Source organism: Balaenoptera ricei, chromosome 10 (genome assembly GCF_028023285.1).
Source record: "Balaenoptera ricei isolate mBalRic1 chromosome 10, mBalRic1.hap2, whole genome shotgun sequence".
NCBI lineage: Eukaryota > Metazoa > Chordata > Mammalia > Artiodactyla > Balaenopteridae > Balaenoptera > Balaenoptera ricei.
Window position 1 is genome coordinate 74,594,076 of NC_082648.1, and position 20,703 is coordinate 74,614,778.

The 20,703-nt window shown below is 33.2% G+C and overlaps 1 protein-coding gene across 4 annotated transcripts in view; it reads right to left on the reverse strand.

Annotated features, from left to right (window-relative positions):
* CEP290 (centrosomal protein 290) overlaps positions 1 to 20,703 on the reverse strand; it is a 95,568-nt gene that overhangs the window by 12,058 nt on the left and 62,807 nt on the right. For 3 of the 4 annotated variants that reach the window (XM_059936632.1, XM_059936634.1, XM_059936633.1), the window contains exons 36-47: positions 19,847 to 20,046; positions 17,501 to 17,714; positions 16,399 to 16,536; positions 14,246 to 14,467; positions 13,576 to 13,698; positions 9,503 to 9,648; positions 9,005 to 9,160; positions 6,812 to 6,935; positions 5,711 to 6,334; positions 2,502 to 2,636; positions 1,053 to 1,139; positions 201 to 365 (exon numbers count right to left, since the gene is read on the reverse strand). In XM_059936632.1, the coding sequence (XP_059792615.1) occupies positions 201 to 365; positions 1,053 to 1,139; positions 2,502 to 2,636; positions 5,711 to 6,334; positions 6,812 to 6,935; positions 9,005 to 9,160; positions 9,503 to 9,648; positions 13,576 to 13,698; positions 14,246 to 14,467; positions 16,399 to 16,536; positions 17,501 to 17,714; positions 19,847 to 20,046 (2,334 nt within the window). The remainder of the gene's footprint in view (positions 1 to 200; positions 366 to 1,052; positions 1,140 to 2,501; positions 2,637 to 5,710; positions 6,335 to 6,811; positions 6,936 to 9,004; positions 9,161 to 9,502; positions 9,649 to 13,575; positions 13,699 to 14,245; positions 14,468 to 16,398; positions 16,537 to 17,500; positions 17,715 to 19,846; positions 20,047 to 20,703) is intronic. The other variant, XM_059936635.1, reaches the window with a different exon arrangement.

Consider the following 20,703-nt stretch of genomic DNA (forward strand, 5'->3'; position numbering starts at 1 on the left):
CTGGAAATAATAAGATGACCAAGTGGTGCTACTCTAACTACTCTTAGCCTTGTCTCCAACATTTTTTTTTCTGTATGTGTAAAATATCTACTGCATCCATTAAAGCTACTTTATACACTATATTTTAAATTGTCCTTAAAAATTAATAAAAATTGTATCAGTAAAACATTCTGTACAAATGACCACATTAAAAATATTACCTTCAATTTTTCGTTTTCCATTTCAATATTAGCCATTTTTTCACTGGTTAATATTCCTGATGCTTTTTTCAGCTGTTCATTTTCCCTTTGGACTTTTTCAACTACTTTTTTCATTAAACCAATGGTTTTTTCTAGTTCTGGGATTGTCTTTCCACTTCTACCAGACTAGGAAAAAATGTTAACTTTTTATTTAATCAAATATTTTAGAGAGTATAATATAAAGTACCAAGAGTATAAGAGGTTTATTATTAAACTCATTGTTGATTCCTAACATTTGAAGCCAAGGCTTGTATGACTTCAACTCATTATAATAACCCTGTGAAAGAGGAATTATCCTTACTTTACATACAAGAAAATCAAGACTCAAAGAATTTGATATTCCTAAAGTCATGCAGCTAATAAGTAACAGCTTAAACCCTGGTATACTGGAAAGAACATTAGTATAGTAGCATTATAACTAGGAAGCTGCCATGGATATCATAAAAAATAATTATAAAATGTTAGAATCAGACCAAGGAGCAGTTAGTAGTTACCTCAATGAACAGATGGAAGATTCCTGGAAGTTAAATGTTTTCAAGGTGTAGAGGGATATGCAATGAAAAAAGAGATGGTATAGAGTCCAAGTGGAATAAAAAGCATGTAAGATGAGACAGATGATAAAATACATTAACTTGAAACAGAGAGAAAGCTTAATGATGTTTTACATTATAGATGCAGCAGAATAAAATTGAAACTAGAGGCACTAGTAAAGGCATATCAGTACAGTTATGACATATCCAAACTTTTTTTTTCATTTCCAGCTTATCACTTCTGAAGCCAAAACAAACATACGGCATACTCTCACATACTCACCCCTCTAACGTGGCCAAGTTTCCTCTCTACTTCTGCTTTTTCTTTCTTAAGAAATTCACACATTTCCTTCAAATCTCTTACCTGATTCTAGAAGATTAAAGAAAACATGTAACAATTTAACATAGCTATAGCCATTGAAAAGGAAAGGCAAACAATTCATCTGAACTATCAGTCTCTTCAACTGTATAGCTGAATTAAACAAGTGGGTCTTTACACCAATGAGGAGGATTTTGAACCATGACATATGCTGAATTAATACAACAGCATTTTGTATATGAATTTCAAGAAATATTTCCTGCATTATTGCCTTAGTATACAATATAAATTTGAGTTTAGAACTCCTGATTTCAACTCTCCCATAGATTACATATGTAGAACCTTACCCATATAGTACAGAGAAAGAGACAACTGATCTTCTGACACTGGTTCTAACAGTGTAAAAATCAGAATGAGAAGCAGGATATAGCTTAATTATACCATTACCAGTGGAATTAACAGATTGCTGATATTCTAAGTTAAAAAACACAAATGAAACAATCGGTCAAGAGAAAAGGACTCCCTTAAATAGGATAAGATTTGGAAAACCAAAAATAAACTTATTATAAACATCAAAATAAAGTAAAATTTCTAAAAGAGACAATTATCCTAAAATATTTTTTTTAATTTAAAGACTTTATATTTTTAGAGCTATCCTAATATTTTAAAGTGTGACAAGGGTTAATTAAATACATCAACCATCATCTTGCCACACACATGACATTTGAACTTGCTATTTCTGTTGCCTGGAACTCTTTTTCTAGTATCTGTATGACCTACTTCCTTACCTGTCCCCTAGCTCTCTGCTAAAATATCACTTTATTAAGGAAGCCTCCCCTTACTACCCTATTTTAAAGAGCAATCCCATATACAGTTGACCCTTGAACAATGTGGAGGTATAACTTATAGTTGGTCCTCTATATCTGCAGTTCCTTTGCATCTGTGGGTTCAACCAACCACGGATCAGGTAGTACAGCAGTATTTACTACTGAAAAATATCCCCATATAAGTGGACCCTCGCAGTTCAAGGGTCAACTATACCCCTATGCAACACACACACACACACCCTTCACACTAACTGTGCATTTTCTTCTTAGCACTTTAACATCAGCTGACATACTACATATTGACTTGCTTACCTATTATGAGCCTTCCCTTACTGGAATGTAAGCTCTACAAGTGCAAGAATTTTTTTGATTGCTGTTTACCAGCACCTAGAAGAGTACCTGACACAAAAAAAGGCCCTCAACAAATAACTGTTAAATGAGCAAATGTAGAAAGTATAACACTACCATGATATTTTATGAATATGAGTTTCTGACGTCTTCATAAGCTAACATGGTAAACATAACAATTAAGTAGGGAGAAAAAGGCATTAGATTTCCTAACTATAATAAAGAATATTAAATTTACCTTTAATCTTGGCAAATCTTTATTTGCTTGTTCAAGCTGAAATTTTAATTCAATATTTTCAGATGACAACTTCAAGTTTTCCCTCTGGAGCTCCTGTTCTTTTTGATAATGATCATCTGACTCTATTCCTGAAGTCTTCAGGAAAATGAAGTTAGGAATATTTTTAAGGTGTAACATATAAAAGCTACATAAGGCACACTGGATAAGAGAATACTACGTTGAAAGGGAACATTTTTCCTCAAAGGAATGAGAAAATTGGAGAGCTCTAGAGAAAACAACCATAAACGAACAAACAAACTCACATGAGAAAAGGTAATCAGTCTGTTGTAATTAATATAGAAAGCAAAGTCAGTATGAGTTAATAATGTCCACGCATATAATGCCTCCATGTATACTCTCATAATGACTAAACGAATTTGTGGTGGTCCTTCCAGGGCAAAAATAAAGTACTGTTACCTGTTACAGATTGTCTCATGCCCCAACCCCCACCCAGCCCCAAGTTCATATGTGAAGTCCTAACTCTCAGTACCTCAGAATGACCTTATTGGAGGATAGGGCCTTTTCAGAGATAACTAAGTTAAAACAGGGTCATTAGGGTGGGCCTTAATCCAACAAGGTCTGATGTTCTTATACCAAAGGGAAATGTGGACATACAGACATACATAGAAGGGAGACACTGTAGAGACGGGGAGAAGCTAGCCATCTGTGAGCCAAGGAGAGAGGCCTGGAACAGATCCTTCCCTCACGGCCTAAAGAAGCCATCAACTCTGCCGATACCTTGATTTTGGACTTCTGGCTTTCAGAACTGAGAGAATACATTTCTGTTGTTTAAGCCATCAACTCCGTGGTGTTTTGTTGTGGTGGCCCTAGCAAACAAATCTACAAGCCTACAAAAATGCCTCAATTCCTCCTCCTTTACAAAGCTATTCATCATTCCTTGAGCTAAAGTAATCACTCCCTCCTCTGAAATCCAGTAACACTTTATTTGCATTTCTTTTGGCATGAATCCACCTTGGGTTATTATTTATGTTCATTTTCAGTTCTCATTCTAAGCTATAGATTATTTGAAAGAGAAATCTGTGCTTGGTTACTTTTTCCTATAAAGTGGGTAGAATACCCCTTACCCTAATAAACTTGTTAAGAGCATTATATGAGATAATTTTGTGAAAGCACTCAGAACAGCTTTAGTTTTTTCTCCCCCATTCCATTCTCTATTGGCTTGATCGACTGTCAACTCAATAACTCCACAGACATTATTATGATTATCATATTATTATATTATATATTTATATACTACACATTACATTATTATTATTAAAGTATAATATTCTATAAATACATTTATTATACATGGCTCTGTAACATCTTTTTAATTAGCAGTAGGCTAAATACATTCTGACATATTCACCATTAGGTTAAAAAAAAAAAGTAAAAAAAAGAAAAAGTTTTCTTAGGTAAAGTGCAGTAAAAGTAAAGAAATTAGAAAATAGGATACAGAAATGTAAAGAAATTCTGGGCTGACCTTTGATTCTGACCTGAGGGCATACAACACAACACTGGCAGAAACACTGCATGTATCTACCTGATTTCTAACTGTTTGAGGGAATGTGTGTGCATATGAACATATATAGTGGCAAGAAAAAGAAGACAGACATATTTCATGGTGTCAGTAAACTATAGCAATATGTTCCTACTTATTCTCTGTCAGATAACCCAAGTATACATTCTGATTCTACTACTATTAAGGTTAACACTAGGCAAATCATGCCACCTGCAAGGTCCTTTGTTTTTGCATCTTACAAATGAAGGCACTAGACAGGATGATTTTTAAGATCTCTTCAGACATGGAAATCTATAGTTCCCTATCCCTGAGCTCTTCTGTCTCCCTTACTTCATCTCTTCAGTCTATGATAGCTATTTAATAAATGATAATAAGTACCCCTAACTGACAGATACAAAATATACAAAATTTCATTCACAGAAGAGAATAATTCTATCTGATGATATTACATGAACTGCTGAATTTTTTCAACAGTTCTCCTCACTAAAATATGGATGTAATTCTTTGTGTAAGTGAATGTGGATCATTTTTTCCTCCTATTCTCAGAAAACAAAAGTATTAGTTGAGATTGTCCAAATTTTTGGAAAATAAATTCTAATGAAACTTCTATAAAAGTAAAATAAATAAAATCTTTGTATAATCAATTTTGGGGGAACTTCCAAATTGTTCTATAGAAGAAGAATCCTGTTAAAAGGTATACACTGCCAAAAGTCAAATTCTTAGTGGATGAGAGTTAGCGATAACACACAGTGGAAGTCTCAAATTCTCAATTACTTATTATCAAGTGAAAAAAGAAGCATTATGTACCTGGATAAGGAAACGAAATACGAATTAAGACATTTTCATCCATTTTCTCTTAATTTAAATGTCTGATTTAATGAGAATGAGGACTTAGGTGACTGGAATATCTGAAGTGGAAAGGAATGAATGAATGAATGAATGCTATTTGATTTCAACTGGGAACAAACTTCTTATTCTGTTGAATAAATTGACCAAAAGTAGTGTGTGTATGTAGAAAGTGCATAAACTGTAGAATCAGACCTGCATTTAAATCCTGGTTCTGCATCTTCTTGATCACTAGAGATGTTACTTATTCTCCAAGCTTCCCACATAAAGTAGAAATAATTCTCTGCAGAGTATTGTGAAAAGTATACCTAGGCAATACATGTAAGCTTCCTTTTCTCATTATAAAAAAGTATCTGTTACAATACAAGGCAAAAAGACCATCAAAGGAACTTGCTATATATGTTAGAATGTTACACAGCATCATAACAGATTTTTACTGATATTATTCATTGTAGTGAAATTTTACTTGCAGTGAGATCTTACAGCATGCTGAAGTAGAAATTTCTAAGGCAAAGCGAACTCATCTAAAGTGCCTTATTTTCGTTATTCTGTTATCTAATCTAATACTTTTTAAGCGAATACCAATGGTAAAACAGTGAGTACTAAAATGAATCAGGAAATGTACAACCACTAAGTTTTTGTAGGAACTAGTCAAATATTAGGGTTTAAGGAGAAGTTTATTAACAATTAATATTCTTTACAAATCCTACACAATTTGTTTCCATTTGCACCATATACGTATACTACTTGCTATGAGAAAACTCAGCCAAGAGAGAAATAAAGGACTGCCATGTACTCAAACCTGGGAAGCTTCATTTCTTGGCTGGACTGACACATCAGTTTCAGAGTTTGCCTGTGCCTCCTCCTCAGCACACTGCCTCACTGCAGCAGCGCTTGTGGCGTAACCACAGTCCTCCCCAGCAGATTCTTCTGGATCCATGTGGTTGTTGTGACTCACATCTTCAGCTATGTGTCCCTTTTCTTTCTCATTCTTGCCTAGCTCATTCTCTTCCTTGTTTTTATATTCCTGTTTATTATTTTCACAACAGTCTTGATTAATTTTTTCAACTTTACAGTCTGGTTCCTTTTCAAAATTGGAGTTAAAATCCGTCAAGGTACCATTAGTTGACCTAAATGGACTTGATTTACTATTTGGTCTTGACTCAGATTTATTTAACTCAGTAGGATCTACAATATCTTGTGCTTTGTGTTTTTCTTCATTACTGTAACACTGTAGAATATTCCTAGGTACCTGATGATGTAAGTTGTCACTAACATCTATTCCTTTCCTATTTTTAATTCTGAGTACTGTTATGGGGTTTTTTTGGTTCCTGTGTAAATTGTTCTTTTTGTGAAAAATATTATGCCTGTATTTATTAACACTGGTAGCAAGAGGAGAAAGCGTAGCTGTGTCACATAACAGATTCTGCTTGAAGCAGATGAAAGAGAAGAAACAGGAAAAGAAAAGGAAAAAAAATAATAAAAATATACACATGAATGTTTTAAAATAAGATACAACAAATAATTCTACATTAATGAGACTTTATAAAGAAAAATGAGAAATGTATCACATATTTGAATGGAAATAATGTTATAACATACCTTCTTATTTTATCTAACTATATGTTCTTGTCACAGCAAAACTCATAACTACATTTAAAAATCTCCAGAAATCATTTGTAATGACATTTTATGCAAAGCATAAAAATCATAAGTTTACCATTATTATATAAAAAGGATTATAGAAGTTAATATACATCACTACCTAGTAAAAATAAAAGTTGGATTTATTTCATTAATATTAATGAGAAGGATCTACTGTTTTTAGCTAGATAAAGGTAGAAGTTGATTTCACTTTTAAACTTTAGAATTAAAAAAATGAAAAGAAAAGATGTGCACTTACTGAAGGCCTAGAATACGCATCCTTTGAAAACTGTTTTTCTAAAGCATGAAGTTTTTCTTGGAGGTATTTATTTTGTAAACGTAAATCTTCTATAACAGAATCTCGAGGAAGAGCCTGATGGGCCCTATGAACAACAATCACAGACTCTTTACTGTTCAAACTTCCAACTTGTTACTGTTTTATCATATTAAAAAATAGAAAAAAATATTTTTAACACTGTATTTCTTTTAAATTCTACAAAACTTGAAAACTTTACAAAAATTAAATTAAAATATGACTATATTATAAACTGATCCTCTACAGAGGATTCACGGCTGGCCTCCTTTAAACTATGAGTTAAAAAGGGTATTTTGATTTAAAAAAAAAAAAATACATTAACATTTGTAAAGAACATGCATCTATTTTGGGGATTGTGTAAAATAGCTGAATAAAAATACCTACTATTTTTAAAATATTATATAATAATTTCATAACATCCATGCGCTTCTCAAGATGGTCAAGGATTTTATAAGATTCTTAGTGGAGCCAGATAATAATCTATTTCTTCAGTTTATACTACTCACCTGCATGGCCTACAAGGCCCTCCGCTATCTGGCACAAGCACACCTGTTCAGCACATTTGTCCAGGACTCTTCCCTTACTTCGGCAAATAAATCCACTCTTACCCACACATGAAAGATTCACTCCTGCCGCTATGTCTCTGCTAGGGTTCTGTTTTCTCGGAATGTCCTTTCTGCCTTTAAAATCTAGATCTGATTCATAAAATTCGGAAATTCACATTTGGACTGAGAATACAAGTTCAATCTCTTTTATAAAGTCTTCTCCAATTACTTCAGCCTCCACAGATTCATATTAGAAAAAAAGCTATTAAATATCTAAAAGTATTAGAAGGTTTCCAAACTAAAATATTTTGATCCTTGCGAAAACTGCAAAGAAGAATAAAAGGATTCGGTTTTATTCTGAACATATGTTTAGACTAAGAAAAACAGGGAGGCTAGGACCAGACAGTAGCTATAAATAGATGTCAAAACAAAGAAAAATGTTTCAATCATTTTGTTCTTCTCCATCATGGAAAAGTCTGAAGAATTTAAGAAACAATAACTTAGAAGGAAATGAGATGGAAGGTAGGTTGAAAGCTCACAAGGACCTTGAAAAGTAAGTATTTTACAGATTGGGACAAAACACGAGAATCTGAAATATCAGCAAACAGGTGGTAAATTTACCTTTTCCTTTCCTCTAGTATTTCCTGACCTGAATACAACACAGCTTGAAACCTGAAGATGAGCGTCAGCACAGAGGGAGAGAGCTCCAGGCAAGGCTTAAAGTTCTAGCTCCACTAAGGAGAAAGGATGCTTAACAATTCTCACAGACAGTGCAAAAATCCCTCTTATTTTTCTCTTCTATGCATTCTCTCACGTCCCAACCCTCAGGCAATCTCAAGGCAGTGGTGGCAGAGGCTGCAATGGGAACTCACAGGAGCCAAAATTTTTAGGGAGAGGAATCTTCTTCTCCAATTGGTAGAGCTGTAATTAATAAGGTGGGAAGGCAAAGTAGTGCCCCCCGCCTCCGCCACATCCCCTTTCTGCCCTCCTGCTGCTGGCTTAGCTGCAGACAAGAGCACAATAGCTGAAGTGCACAGCGCAACAGATTTGGTTCAAAGTACCAAAAAGGGGAGCCCGAGAGAAACCAAATGTATCAGGGAGATCACAGAAGGAAAGGAGCTCAAGAAAGGAACCTTATAAAGTTGTTTATGAACTTCTGGGCTCACCCCTGAGCATGAATGTATGGATCTGATCCTAATCAGAATATTAAAGACTCTGAGAACTGAACAGAAGACAGCCCACATACCAGACTGCCAATAGGGAGTTGCATAGGCAGAACAGGGCCAAAGAGCATTGTAAAAGCTTTGAAAATGATACCGGAACCATAGCCCACATAAAGCAGGTTAGCACATGGGGCCTGAACCTATCCGGACTTGCTAAAACAAAAATATATCGGCATTTTCCATACAATTTAACCAAGATCCAGAGTCACAGAATATAATATTCAAAAGTTCAAGAATATAATCCATATTTATGTGGCATAAAAAAGCAGGAATATCTCAACTCACACGGGAAAAGAATCAACAGAACCCAAGTTTAAGATAACACACATTTATTATATCAGTTTCTACATTTCCATGTAGTAGCTTACCTCATATATGATATGTCATTTTCTAGGTCAAGATTTCTCTTTTTTAATTCTTCTAACTCTTTTTCTGACTCCAGTGCTCGCACTTCCATAACATGATCAACAGTCATGCCAGTTGTTTTTAGTTTCCTCTGTAAAGTAAGTTTCTCTTTATCAGCTCTGTGGGATTTAATACAGAATCATGAAAATATACCATTCACTGTTGGCTTGTTCAATTTATTAAATTGCAGCTTCCTTATTGTAAGGCCAATATACAAAAATTGGATCATTCTGTATTTGCTATGAGCTAACTTATTTCAAAATTATAGGAAACTACACTTATAAATTGTTAAAATATATTTAATACACATTTTAAAGAAAATAAAAAGTGAACTATAGATAATAAATGATAATTAAAGCTAAAAAATTTTTCATATTATCAAGTACACAAAAACTATATAACTTCCAGGTCAATTAAAGACTATACATAATTAATTAGGTTTACATTAAATTTCAACTCACTTGGCAAAAAGATCCTTCAAAGTATTCAATTGCTTTGTTAGAATACAGACTTCCCCCTCTTTCTCTTTTAACCTGTTTCGAATACCCTCTATTTTGGTTTGCCATTTTTTACCTTCTTCCCACCTAATTACTTCTTCTCTGGCACTCTGTAAATAATAATAAAGGAGGAAGGAAATTACCAATATTGTTTTTTAGATTGATCAATTACAATTTACTAGAACAATGGTAAACCAATACTTCCTAAAGAATATGTAAACAGGTTCATTTTGCTATGTCACTTCTAGAATCTTTAGGCCTGCCAAGCTGTAAGCAAAAATGCCCTTCGGTCTAAGATTCTGTATTCTATAAGTTGACAGATGAAATTCTGGGGAACAGTCTGGACTAATGCCAACACTCCTAAAGGAGTCTAATACAAATGGATGATGACTAAAGTAAACTTCCAACAAAGAATGTATATGTATAAATGACCAACCCGATTTTGTCAGACCATAGCAATCTCCTAGTATCACAACTCCTTCAAATCTTCAATGCACATTATTTCTCTTATTCAACAGATATTTACTTAGTGTGAATCATGCACCAGGTACTACTCTAAGTACTAGGAATAGAAACAATGAATAAACCCGACAAAAAAGACTTATCTTCATGGGTATTACAGTCTAGTTTATGTTGGTTGGTTGGTTGGCTGGATTAGGGGAAGGGAGCAAAATATAGACAAAAAACAAGAAAAAAATTTTTTGGAGTATGTTAGCTGGTGATAAGTGCTTTAAAAAAAAAAAAAAGGGAAGGAACTAGGACACTTCAGGGCTAGGTGTTGTGGTTTGTTATAATTGATAAGGTGTCCAAGGAAAGTCTATGTAATGCAGAACAGTCCCATGTACTGAAGAAATATCAAGTGTCCTACTGAACATTCATATAGTTAAAAATTCTGTTCACAATTGTCTGAGCTAAGAATTTATGTCCTTTCCACCAAGCAATTTTTTAATGGTTTTACTATGTACTGAATTTTCTAGGAATACAGCAGCCTTATAAAAGTGAAGACTACAGACGTCATTTTGCTGAGAACTATAGAAACAACTGTTTACTATTTTGGAAATCAAATTAACAAATGGCAATGCCTTTGTGACATGTTAGGAGCCAACAGACCACATTTGTATTAGTCTGCATTTGTAGCTCTGAATTCACATCAATGTTTCCTAAAGGGAAAGCACATGACTACTTCATTATGTTTTCTATGAAGCATTTACATGGTGAATTATGAAAAATATATTAATATGTTTATTATTTTTATAAATTATTTTCCTTTTATGTTTCTCCTTCATATTTCATTTAGGGCATTTACGGTGAAATTTTGAAATTATGCACGTAGGTAGTTTATATTAACTAAAAATTTCATTTGGAATAGTAAAGGGGACATTATGAAACACTGTATTTACTATAAAAGAGAATGTTGGGGCTGAAAGGATTAAAAGCCATAGTTTAAAGTCAAATACCCAACTAAGATAAGTAGCCCTATCAAAACGATCTTCTCCCATACTGGCCAATTTTTTACCTTATTTATCTAGTTCAGCTAACATGTATCCTTTAAAAAAATGTAAAAAACTTCAGCAAGCGTTTGATAGTTATTAACTTTTTTTTTCTAAAATACATACAAGGAATTTTGTGTATTTCCAGAAATGTAAGTATTAGTTGAGGGCAAAAGGTATATGTAAACAATTCTGCAGCATGGTGTACTCTGTAGAGATTGGGCAGTTCTATCCCATCTGATATTATTCTCTGAAGTAGGAGTGAAGTAGGGAAACAAGACTGAAGTAATTTAAAAATAAACAGAAAAACAACAAAGGCAAATGTCACCAAGGGTCTGATCTCAACTGGGGGAGAAAAGAGGAGAAGAGAGGATGAGAAGTTCTCTTTTTGTATTTTCTGTACCAATAGCTTCTTATCATAAATTTCAGGATAATGTTATTGCATTTTAAAATTTTCATTCATCCAACGAATACCGAACATCTACTATGTGACAGGGACTGTTCCCATGGCTGAGGATACAAAAAGTTCCTGCCATCAAAGTTAACAGTCCAAAAGATCAACACATGGATAAGTAACTTTCTAGTATGTCAGAAAGTAATAAATGCTACAGAGACAAGTAAAGAAGCATAAGAAACACAGGAACGCAAGGACTGCGGGTGGGTTTTGTTATCTTATATAGATAGACCTCAAACATTGTTTCTTTTTTAAATTAATTAATTAATTTTTAAATTAATTAATTTATTTTTGGCTGCGTTGTGTCTTCGTTGCTGCACGTGGGCTTTCTCTAGTTGTGGTGAGCGGGGGCTACTCTTCGTTGCACTGTGTGGGCTTCTCATTGTGGTGGCTTCTCTTGTTGCGGGGCACAGGCTCTAGGTGCGCAGGTTTCAGTAGTTGTGGCATGTGGGCTCTAGAGCACAGGCTCAGTAGTTGTGGCGCACAGGCTTAGTTGCTCCATGGCATGTGGGATCTTCCTGGACCAGGGCTTGAACCTGTGTCTCCTGCATTGGCAGGCGGATTCTTTAACCACTGCGCCACCAGGGAAGCCCCTCAAACATTGTTTACAGAGAAAAAGGTGTTGAAATTTCAATATGAAACCACTTTTTGAGTAAAAAAAAAATTATAAATTAGAAATGACCAGTGCTGTGGAATCTGAAAGAATATTCTCAGCAGATTCCTGAATATAGATTGTAATATTATTGTAGCTCTCTGTTCTCATTCTTTTTCTAATATCATACCCTGGTATAGACTTGATGGCTTACAAAGACTTTCATATATTATTTCATTTCATGTCAAAATAATCTTGAGAAGCTGGAATTACAAATAGTATTATTTCTATTTTAAGGAGAAATAAACTGAAGCACAGAAGTTAGAGGTTCAGGCAAAGCCACAAGGCTACTGAGGTATTCTGATAGGAATCAGGTTAGGAACTAGTACCCAAGGATTAGACTTATGACCAAGTAGGGAGGCAGCAAAGAAAGCAATCCTGAATAGTAAGGACATTTTGACCTTGCAGTTTTCACCAGCAAAGCTTCTGACAAGTATGTTGTGGTTCCATGTATATAAATGCAAACATTTAGATCAAAATTATATTGACGATGATAAATTTTCATAAGGAAAATGTTTTTCTAGAATATACCCTACTAAAACATTTTAATCCCATTACCTATTTTCTATTCAGTGCCATTAAAGATACTTAATTTTCTTTCATGTTATTGAAATTATCTTATAGATATGAATATTTTCTGGGTAAACGTTACAATAAAAATTCTTCCTAACTATGGCTCCACCACTGAGATTTTCTTCAGGGACAAACATTACTACTAACACCAATATTTCCAAGGTCACTTTTTTTTTTTTTTTTCCCCAAGGTCACTTTTGATATTTTCAATGCTACTTATATCTTAAGTCTCCAGTTTATTATTTATAACATATTTAATTGTGTGGATTTTAGCCAATTTTAGTTTTTCCTTGGGTTATGTCTATCAATAATTTTTATTACAAAATAGTTTACTAGTTAACTTGTAAGAAAATTTTAAACTATTTTTCTCACATTACAGAATCAATTTATGAGTGGGTTGGTTATTGATTATTACTGCAAATATTGAATATACTCCAAGTCACTTTTTTTACCCTGAAATAATAGTCCAGTCCATTGAAGGATTAAAAAGGATACATTTGGGTCAAGATAGCAGAATAAAAATGCCCACCTTTCTTTCCCAAAGGTCTATATAAACCCATCTATATAAACAAATGAGAAAAGTGATAAATACAGCTGGATATGTATGGTATGAAGGGATTTGGGATGTACTGTAATATCAGGAAGATGATATAGTAATTTCTGAATAAGAGTTACATTATTGGTGTCTCTTCAAGTAGACCTGTAAATTCCTAAAGGACAGAAACTTGTCTTAAACTTCTCTGTGTTATCCAGTACCATTTATGGTATATGTATCAGGTCCTCAGATCAATGAATTATCTGTTCTTCAATTACATATTTAACTAAGTCTATCAGTACCTTAAACATATCAGTACATTTCTTCACGTACCTTTTCTTTCGTAGGTTTTATTTCTACCTCATCCACCTTTTTTTCCAGTTGGCTTTCTAGCTTTTTAATTTTCTTTTGGAGTTCTTCAATTAAACTTTGTTTGTTATCTATCAGAGCTTTGCCCTGAAAAATAAGATGTATTTTTACATTTTACAAATAAAAAAGTATCAAACAAAATACACAATAAATACTCCAGTTGTAGAAACTTTCTGAGACTACAGCTAACCATGCTTTCTAAATGACACTATTGATATTTAAGAATAACATGATCAGCTCTGTGCTTTGTGACCACCTAGAGGGGTGGGATAGGGAGGGTGGGAGGGAGGGAGATGCAAGAGGGAAGAGATATGGGAACATATGTATATGTATAACTGATTCACTTTGTTATAAAGCAGAAACTAACACACCATTGTAAAGCAATTATACTCCAATAAAGATGTTTAAAAAAAAAAAAAAGAATAACATGGTAGCTACTTCTGTATTTTAATAAGATATGTTACCCTAAAACTACAAATACAGTAAAGGTCACTGAGAGAATTAGCAACTACATTAATCAAAGTGATTTGAAAGCTAGTTTCAGCAAATATTATAGGCAGAATTAAAAAGTGGGAATAAACTACTACCTGTATATTATAAATCAAAACATTATCACAATTAAATATAAAATTACCTGTAATCCACTGGTTAATCTTTTAATTTGCCTTTTCAGTTCATCATTCTCTTGATCAATTCCATCTTTCTCTCTAAGCATTTTATTATAGGCTTTTTGGTTTTTTTGTAGTTCACTGGTTAAGTCATTCAAATTATCAGTTAGTGAGTTCTCTCTGTTTTTACTTGTTTTAAGAGCTTCTTTAAGTTTTAAAATTTTTTCACATAAATCTTCAACTTGTGACTAATACAAGATAAAGAAAGGTTTAATTCATGAATCTTCAGCAAGTATCAATGATAAAAGCAACAATAATAGAGAAAGTACACCATTAATACTTACTAAGAAGAAAGTTTCAGTCTAAATTTTTAAGCACATACATGCAAAAAAAACACCACAAACTACATAAATTTTTCTAGCTTCATTTCAAATGAACCAAGTCTACTTTGAGGGGAAAAAAAAACAAAACATGAAGAAGCAGTCTAAAGCAATTCATCTTTAACAAACACCTAGAACCAAAATTTTATCAAATAAGCAAATGTTTCATTATGGCTGAATTAATTTATTAGAAAAACAAGTACATATCAACGTACACAGCAATTTCTTTTTTGAACACTGAAGCATAAGAGTAGTATAAAATAAAATCTCTTACTCTAAGTAGTTTCTAATCTACTTTGTAAAGACAAGACATAAAAGGGTAGCTCACAATACTAGACAGTATATATAAGCCACTAGAAAGGAGTTCTTAGCTGTCCCATATAGTAACATTGATGGGAATACTGGTACTTATTATATGTTTTGTTGAATAAATTATTACAGGCCAAAAGGGATTACCAATAGCACTAATAGGAAACTAGTAGTATTATAGTGCAGTTATGAGAAAAACAAACTCTCCTGGAGAGTCAAAAAAGGCTTCAAGAAAAATGACTGGAAGAATGTAAAGAATTCAGAGAAGAAATTTCAGGCAAAGAGAAAGGTGTTGAAGAAGACATCATCAAAGGGCTATACCTATTTATAAATTTATTACTGAATGGATTTTTACTGTCAACTATGCTAATAATCTTGATAGGCACAAGAGATTTTAAAAATCTGACTAAAATCCAGTCCTTACATGGTTTAATGGCAATGAAGGGTATATGGTTTAATGGCGATGAAGGGTATATACAAATAAACCAAGAGCAAATAAAAATTACAAACAAAATAAAACATACACAAAATAGATTTTTCATTTTACTCAAAATATACTATATGAAACTTTATGTAAAGAAATTTGAAAATCATCATTAAATGTATATGTTTTGGAGAAAAAATTTTATACAGTACCAAACTTAACAATTGGGTAAGAAAATAATAAAATACATTGTCAAAAAATAATAAATAACTTCAAAAAAAGGCTTTAAAGTTAGGCAGCTCTGTAGATTAAATGTCAAGGACCACATGATTTCCATAAACTATTTCAGGGGCTAAAAAGGGAAAGCTAACTAACTCATTATGAACTTAGCAAAAACTAAACGGAAAATTCTGAAAAGGCAAAAGAAATAAAACAAAACAAAGGAATCTGTACAACTATCTCACTTATCAATATAGAATTTAAAATCCTAAGAAAAATGTTTCTTAAATTTAATTCTGTTAGGAGAAATAGCTTATAATGGCCTATCCTTTGCTAATCCCCAAGATGATATTCAGTGAGTACAATAAAGATGCTTAGTGTTCAAAACTGTGTGTAGGACTTCCCTGGTGGCGCAGTGGTTAAGAATCTGCCTGCCAATGCAGGGGACACAGGTTTGATCCCTGGTCTGGGAAGATCGCACATGCCACAGAGCAACTAAGCCCATGCGCCACAACTACTGAAGCCCTCGAGCCTAGAGCCCATGCTCCATAACAAGAGAAGCCACCGCAATGAGAAGTCTGCACACTGCAACGAAGAGTGGCCCCAGCTCACTGCAACTAGAGAAAGCCTGCGCGCAGCAACGAAACCCAAGCAGCCAAAAATAAATAAATCAAATAAATAAATTTATTAAAAAAAAACCCAACTGTGTGGATATGTGTATATCCACCAATAATTCATTAGAATAAATTCCCTATTCATTATTAAAATTACTATATATCCAAGTGGATTCTCTTCCAATGGGAATTAGCAGAAATTCTGTTATATTAACGCACATGTTGATACTCACCTTTAGCTCTTTAGTATGTCGATCAACAATCTGTTGAACATTGAGATTTGCCTCTTTCTGAGAAGTCATGGAAATAATACGTTCTTCAGCTGCTTCTGTCATTTCTGCCCGAAGTTCCAAAAGTGCCCGACTAAGGGCCTAAAAATTACAACATACATAATTTTTTTGAAAAATTGGTAAGCAATTTTGTATATAAGCAATACAAAATATATATAAGCTTTATTACTTTAAACTGTTTTCCTAAAATACCATGAAATACCATGTGTTTAATCAAACAGAATTCACAAACTAACAACCCAACTTTTTCAAATGAATTTCCTTTAGTAAGTGAACTCAATTCTCTCCAAATTGTGAGAATTCAAAATCTTGATAATAATAATTGTGAGAACCCAGCATCAAATCAAGCAATCTGTACTACAAAACCCAGGCATGTTTTGTTTTCAAACTTCCAAGTTGACATATTTATTTAAATTACTCACTTAGTACATACTTCCATGTGAAATAAATTGAATTTAAGTAGACAAGGAAAGTTACAAGATTAGAAGACTTAAAATTTGCCAATAAATTTCATGAGCTAGCATAGAAAAACAGCAGCACCTTCTAAAACAGTTAAGTATATAAAATCTGAGATAAATAAAAAAACTAATAAATCTGTTAATCCACTGACCAACTCCTTTTCATAACAGTATCTCTGCGATCTCCTTCTTTAATCTTTCCTCCTCTTATCCTAACTCCCTCTTAATCCCCAAAGTTACTTAAAATTTTCCAATTATTCAAATTGTTCAAAATTGCCTCAGTAACATACAATCCTAATAGGAAAGGAGAGAAAATAAATAATGTAATGAAGATTTCCCTTTATTTCCTACAGCTAACCCACAAATCAGGTTGAAAACATAAAAAGATAAATTAGACTATATCTGAAGTTAAAAACACCAATCTATAAGGCTACTTAAAAGAATTATAAAGACCCAACCCTGCTCAAGATAAGGCTTATACTTTTTATTACGAGAGAGACACATGTTATCATCTTCTACAAATCTTCTGTAAAAGCAACCTACCCCATGTTTTTCTTAAATATTGATAATTTTCTATTGTTACTAACTTTTTGTTGTTTCTCTTTCAAGGCTAATTGGCCCTTCAGCCTTTCTACTAGATTCCTCATTGTAGTTGTTGGAGCTCTTGAATTTGCTTCTTTTTGAGCCTGAAGTTCAGATTTTAAACTCTGCGACTCCTTTTGTGACTGGGCCAGAAGACACCTCAAATCCTCTACTTGTGCTTTTATTTGTTTCACTTCATCTGCATGATTTTCTTGGAGCCTAATATAAAGCAAACATATGTACTTAATAGAGTAGTTGCTGCAATTAACAATTTGATTGACACAATTTTACAAAGAACAAATGTTTGGTCCTCAGCATCCTTAAAATCTAAGATTTGATCCAAATCCAAAAGATGAACAATTCTTTATTCTACTTAACTACTCTTAAACTTAACATAGAGTTTTTTCTTCCAGTTTCTACTATTTTTTGCAGCAATTGCATCAAGTAATTTGTGGCTCTAGATGAAATAATATAGAGAATGAACAAAATAACACCTTATAAATTATGGTTCCTGCAAGATGTGACTGCTTCCTTGTATCAGGGATTTCTCAACCATGGCACTATTGACATTTTTGACTGGATAATCCTTCACTGGGGCGGGGGTTACTGTCCTATGCATTTTAAAACATATTTAGCAGCATTCCTTGCTTCTACCAACCAGATGCCAGTAGTACCTCCTAGTTGTTCACCAAAAATGTCTACAGACAATAACAAATGTCCCTGGAGGGGGGAGAGGAGAGCAAAAGTACTTCCGCTTGAGAACCACTGCCCTATAATGACATGTTACAAAGACAAAATATAAACCTTCACAGAAATCACATGTATTATGGTTCTAAAGTCACTAGTATCGTATCTATAACTCTATCTATAGCTGTATACTATATAGAAGTAGATACTATCAAAAGACTTAGTTAATTCAATTAATTCTACTGCTCATTCAGTATTAATTAGCCTTATAAACTGAATTATATCCAGTTCACTGTATTTATATAGACACTGCATTAATAAGGTCACCAATATGGAGATTCAAATGATTAAACTTTGATCAATGAGAGGAAGGTCTGTTATACCACGAACAGGTATTAAACACTCTGAGACTTGTTGCTTATAGCAAAAACTTAAGTCACTTTAAATAATCATCAAATTGTAAAAATACAAGGTTTCACTAAAAAAATGACAAAGAACTATAATTTCTTTAGATGCATTAAAATATGCATGCCAATGTGCACACAGAGAACAGAAGTATAATTTTAGGCTAAAATGACATGGTAAGGTACAAAACAACAACTTTAAGTATTTCATGTGGCAAAAAATTATATATACAAGGTAATGTCAATAAAATGATTATTTTCTACATCCAGGAATTAGATTCAGAAATGCAAGAAATTTTATGCTCTAAAATATGACAGAAACTAACTATACCAAAAATAGCATCTCATGTATAAAATATAACAGAATGGGGAAAATTAGATTGAAAATATACCATATGCTATTGCTAATTGTCTTTTCTCTTAGAGAATAACTTATTTAAAGTAGCAGCTTCTTAAGCACAAATAGTGTTAGTTTTGTCAGAAGCATCTTGGATAAATGAATAAAGAATCAAAGGTTCTAATAAGGGCTTCAGAGATGGAATGGAATTATAAGTCAAGTAGTTAATTTTCTTATTTTTTTCAGATAAGAAACTGAGCCTCAGAGAGATAGTTCTACAATGATTACAAAATACCTAAATATAAACCTATTTTAGTTTTAAAATACACATTCTGATAAATGGTTGAACAATGTTTAGAATCTCTAATACAGAGAATGCTATAAGCCCTCTACTGTCACTGTGGTTAATAAAAAAGATTGGTTAATTTTTCATTCAACAAATATTTGAGCCTTTAATGTATGCTGGAAACTGTTATAGGTATGTAAATAAAAGTTTTATATTTATATATGTTACTTTACAATTTTCAAATTACTTCCATATACATCATCATTTGGCCTTTATATAATCACCTTGAAAGAGCCCAGGTAACTACTGTCATTTCACTTTTTAGATAATAAAATGGAAATTTAAAAAGGTTAAAGATGAGATTCTATACAAGAATCTGAGTTGGCTCTTGAGTCAGACTGACTAGATTCAAATCGTGGCTTTCCCATTTTCTCCTAGGCACATTACTGAGGCTTCCTATAGCCTAGTTTCCTAACTGCAAAATGGAGTGAATATCCTATGTCACAAGTAGTACTGCGTATAAAATGAGATAATATATTCAACATTTTTAGAACAGTACATGACATAACAAATGCTTACATTTATCTTTATTATATCATTAATCCCATTTGCCAATATCTACATTTCTAAGACTTACCGTAATTTGATATTTTCAAACTCTTTAACTTTTAATTCAGTGACTTCTTTTTGTCTCTCTAAATCCTGAGATACTTTTTCTAGTTTGATCACAAGTGAGGAGAGAGAGTCATCTTGTTCTGCTACTCTCTGTTCCATCTCAGCCAAACGAATAAAATGCTTGTTGGTAGGAACTGGAGTAGGAGACTGTTTTATTAAATCCTATGAAATATGGTTGGTTACATTAGCCAAGAGCAGGTACAATGCAATGCCATACTTACTCCATAATTTTAACTTGGTTCCTTAAATGATCAAAATATAATATCAAATCTAATATGTAATGATTTAATAGGTAATGAAGGCTTAAAGAAGATAGGACATATAGACCTTATTCTTTGTATTCCCAGTATCTGGCAAAGTGCCTACATGTAGTGGAGGATCAATAAATAAATGTTGACTGAATTAATGAGTTAAGGCTTGAGGAAGCTAAGGTTTGCTTAAGGTCATTTTGCACATATAGAATACAATGATGAGCTCTACCCACCACCAGAGCCTCCCATCAAGCCTCTTAGATAGCCTCAACCACCAGAGGGCAGACAGCAGAAGCAAGAAAAACTACAATCCTGCAGCCTGTGGAAGAAAAACCACATTCACAGAAAGATAGACAAGATGAAAAGGCAGAGGGCTATATACCAGATGAAGGAAAAAGATAAAACCCCAGAAAAACAACTAAATGAAGTGGAGATAGGCAACATTCCAGAAAATGAATTCAGAATAATGATAGTGAAGATGATCCAGGACCTCAGAATAAGAATGGAGGCAAAGATCAAGAAGATACAAGAAATGTTTAACAAAGACCTAGAAGAATGAAAGAACAAA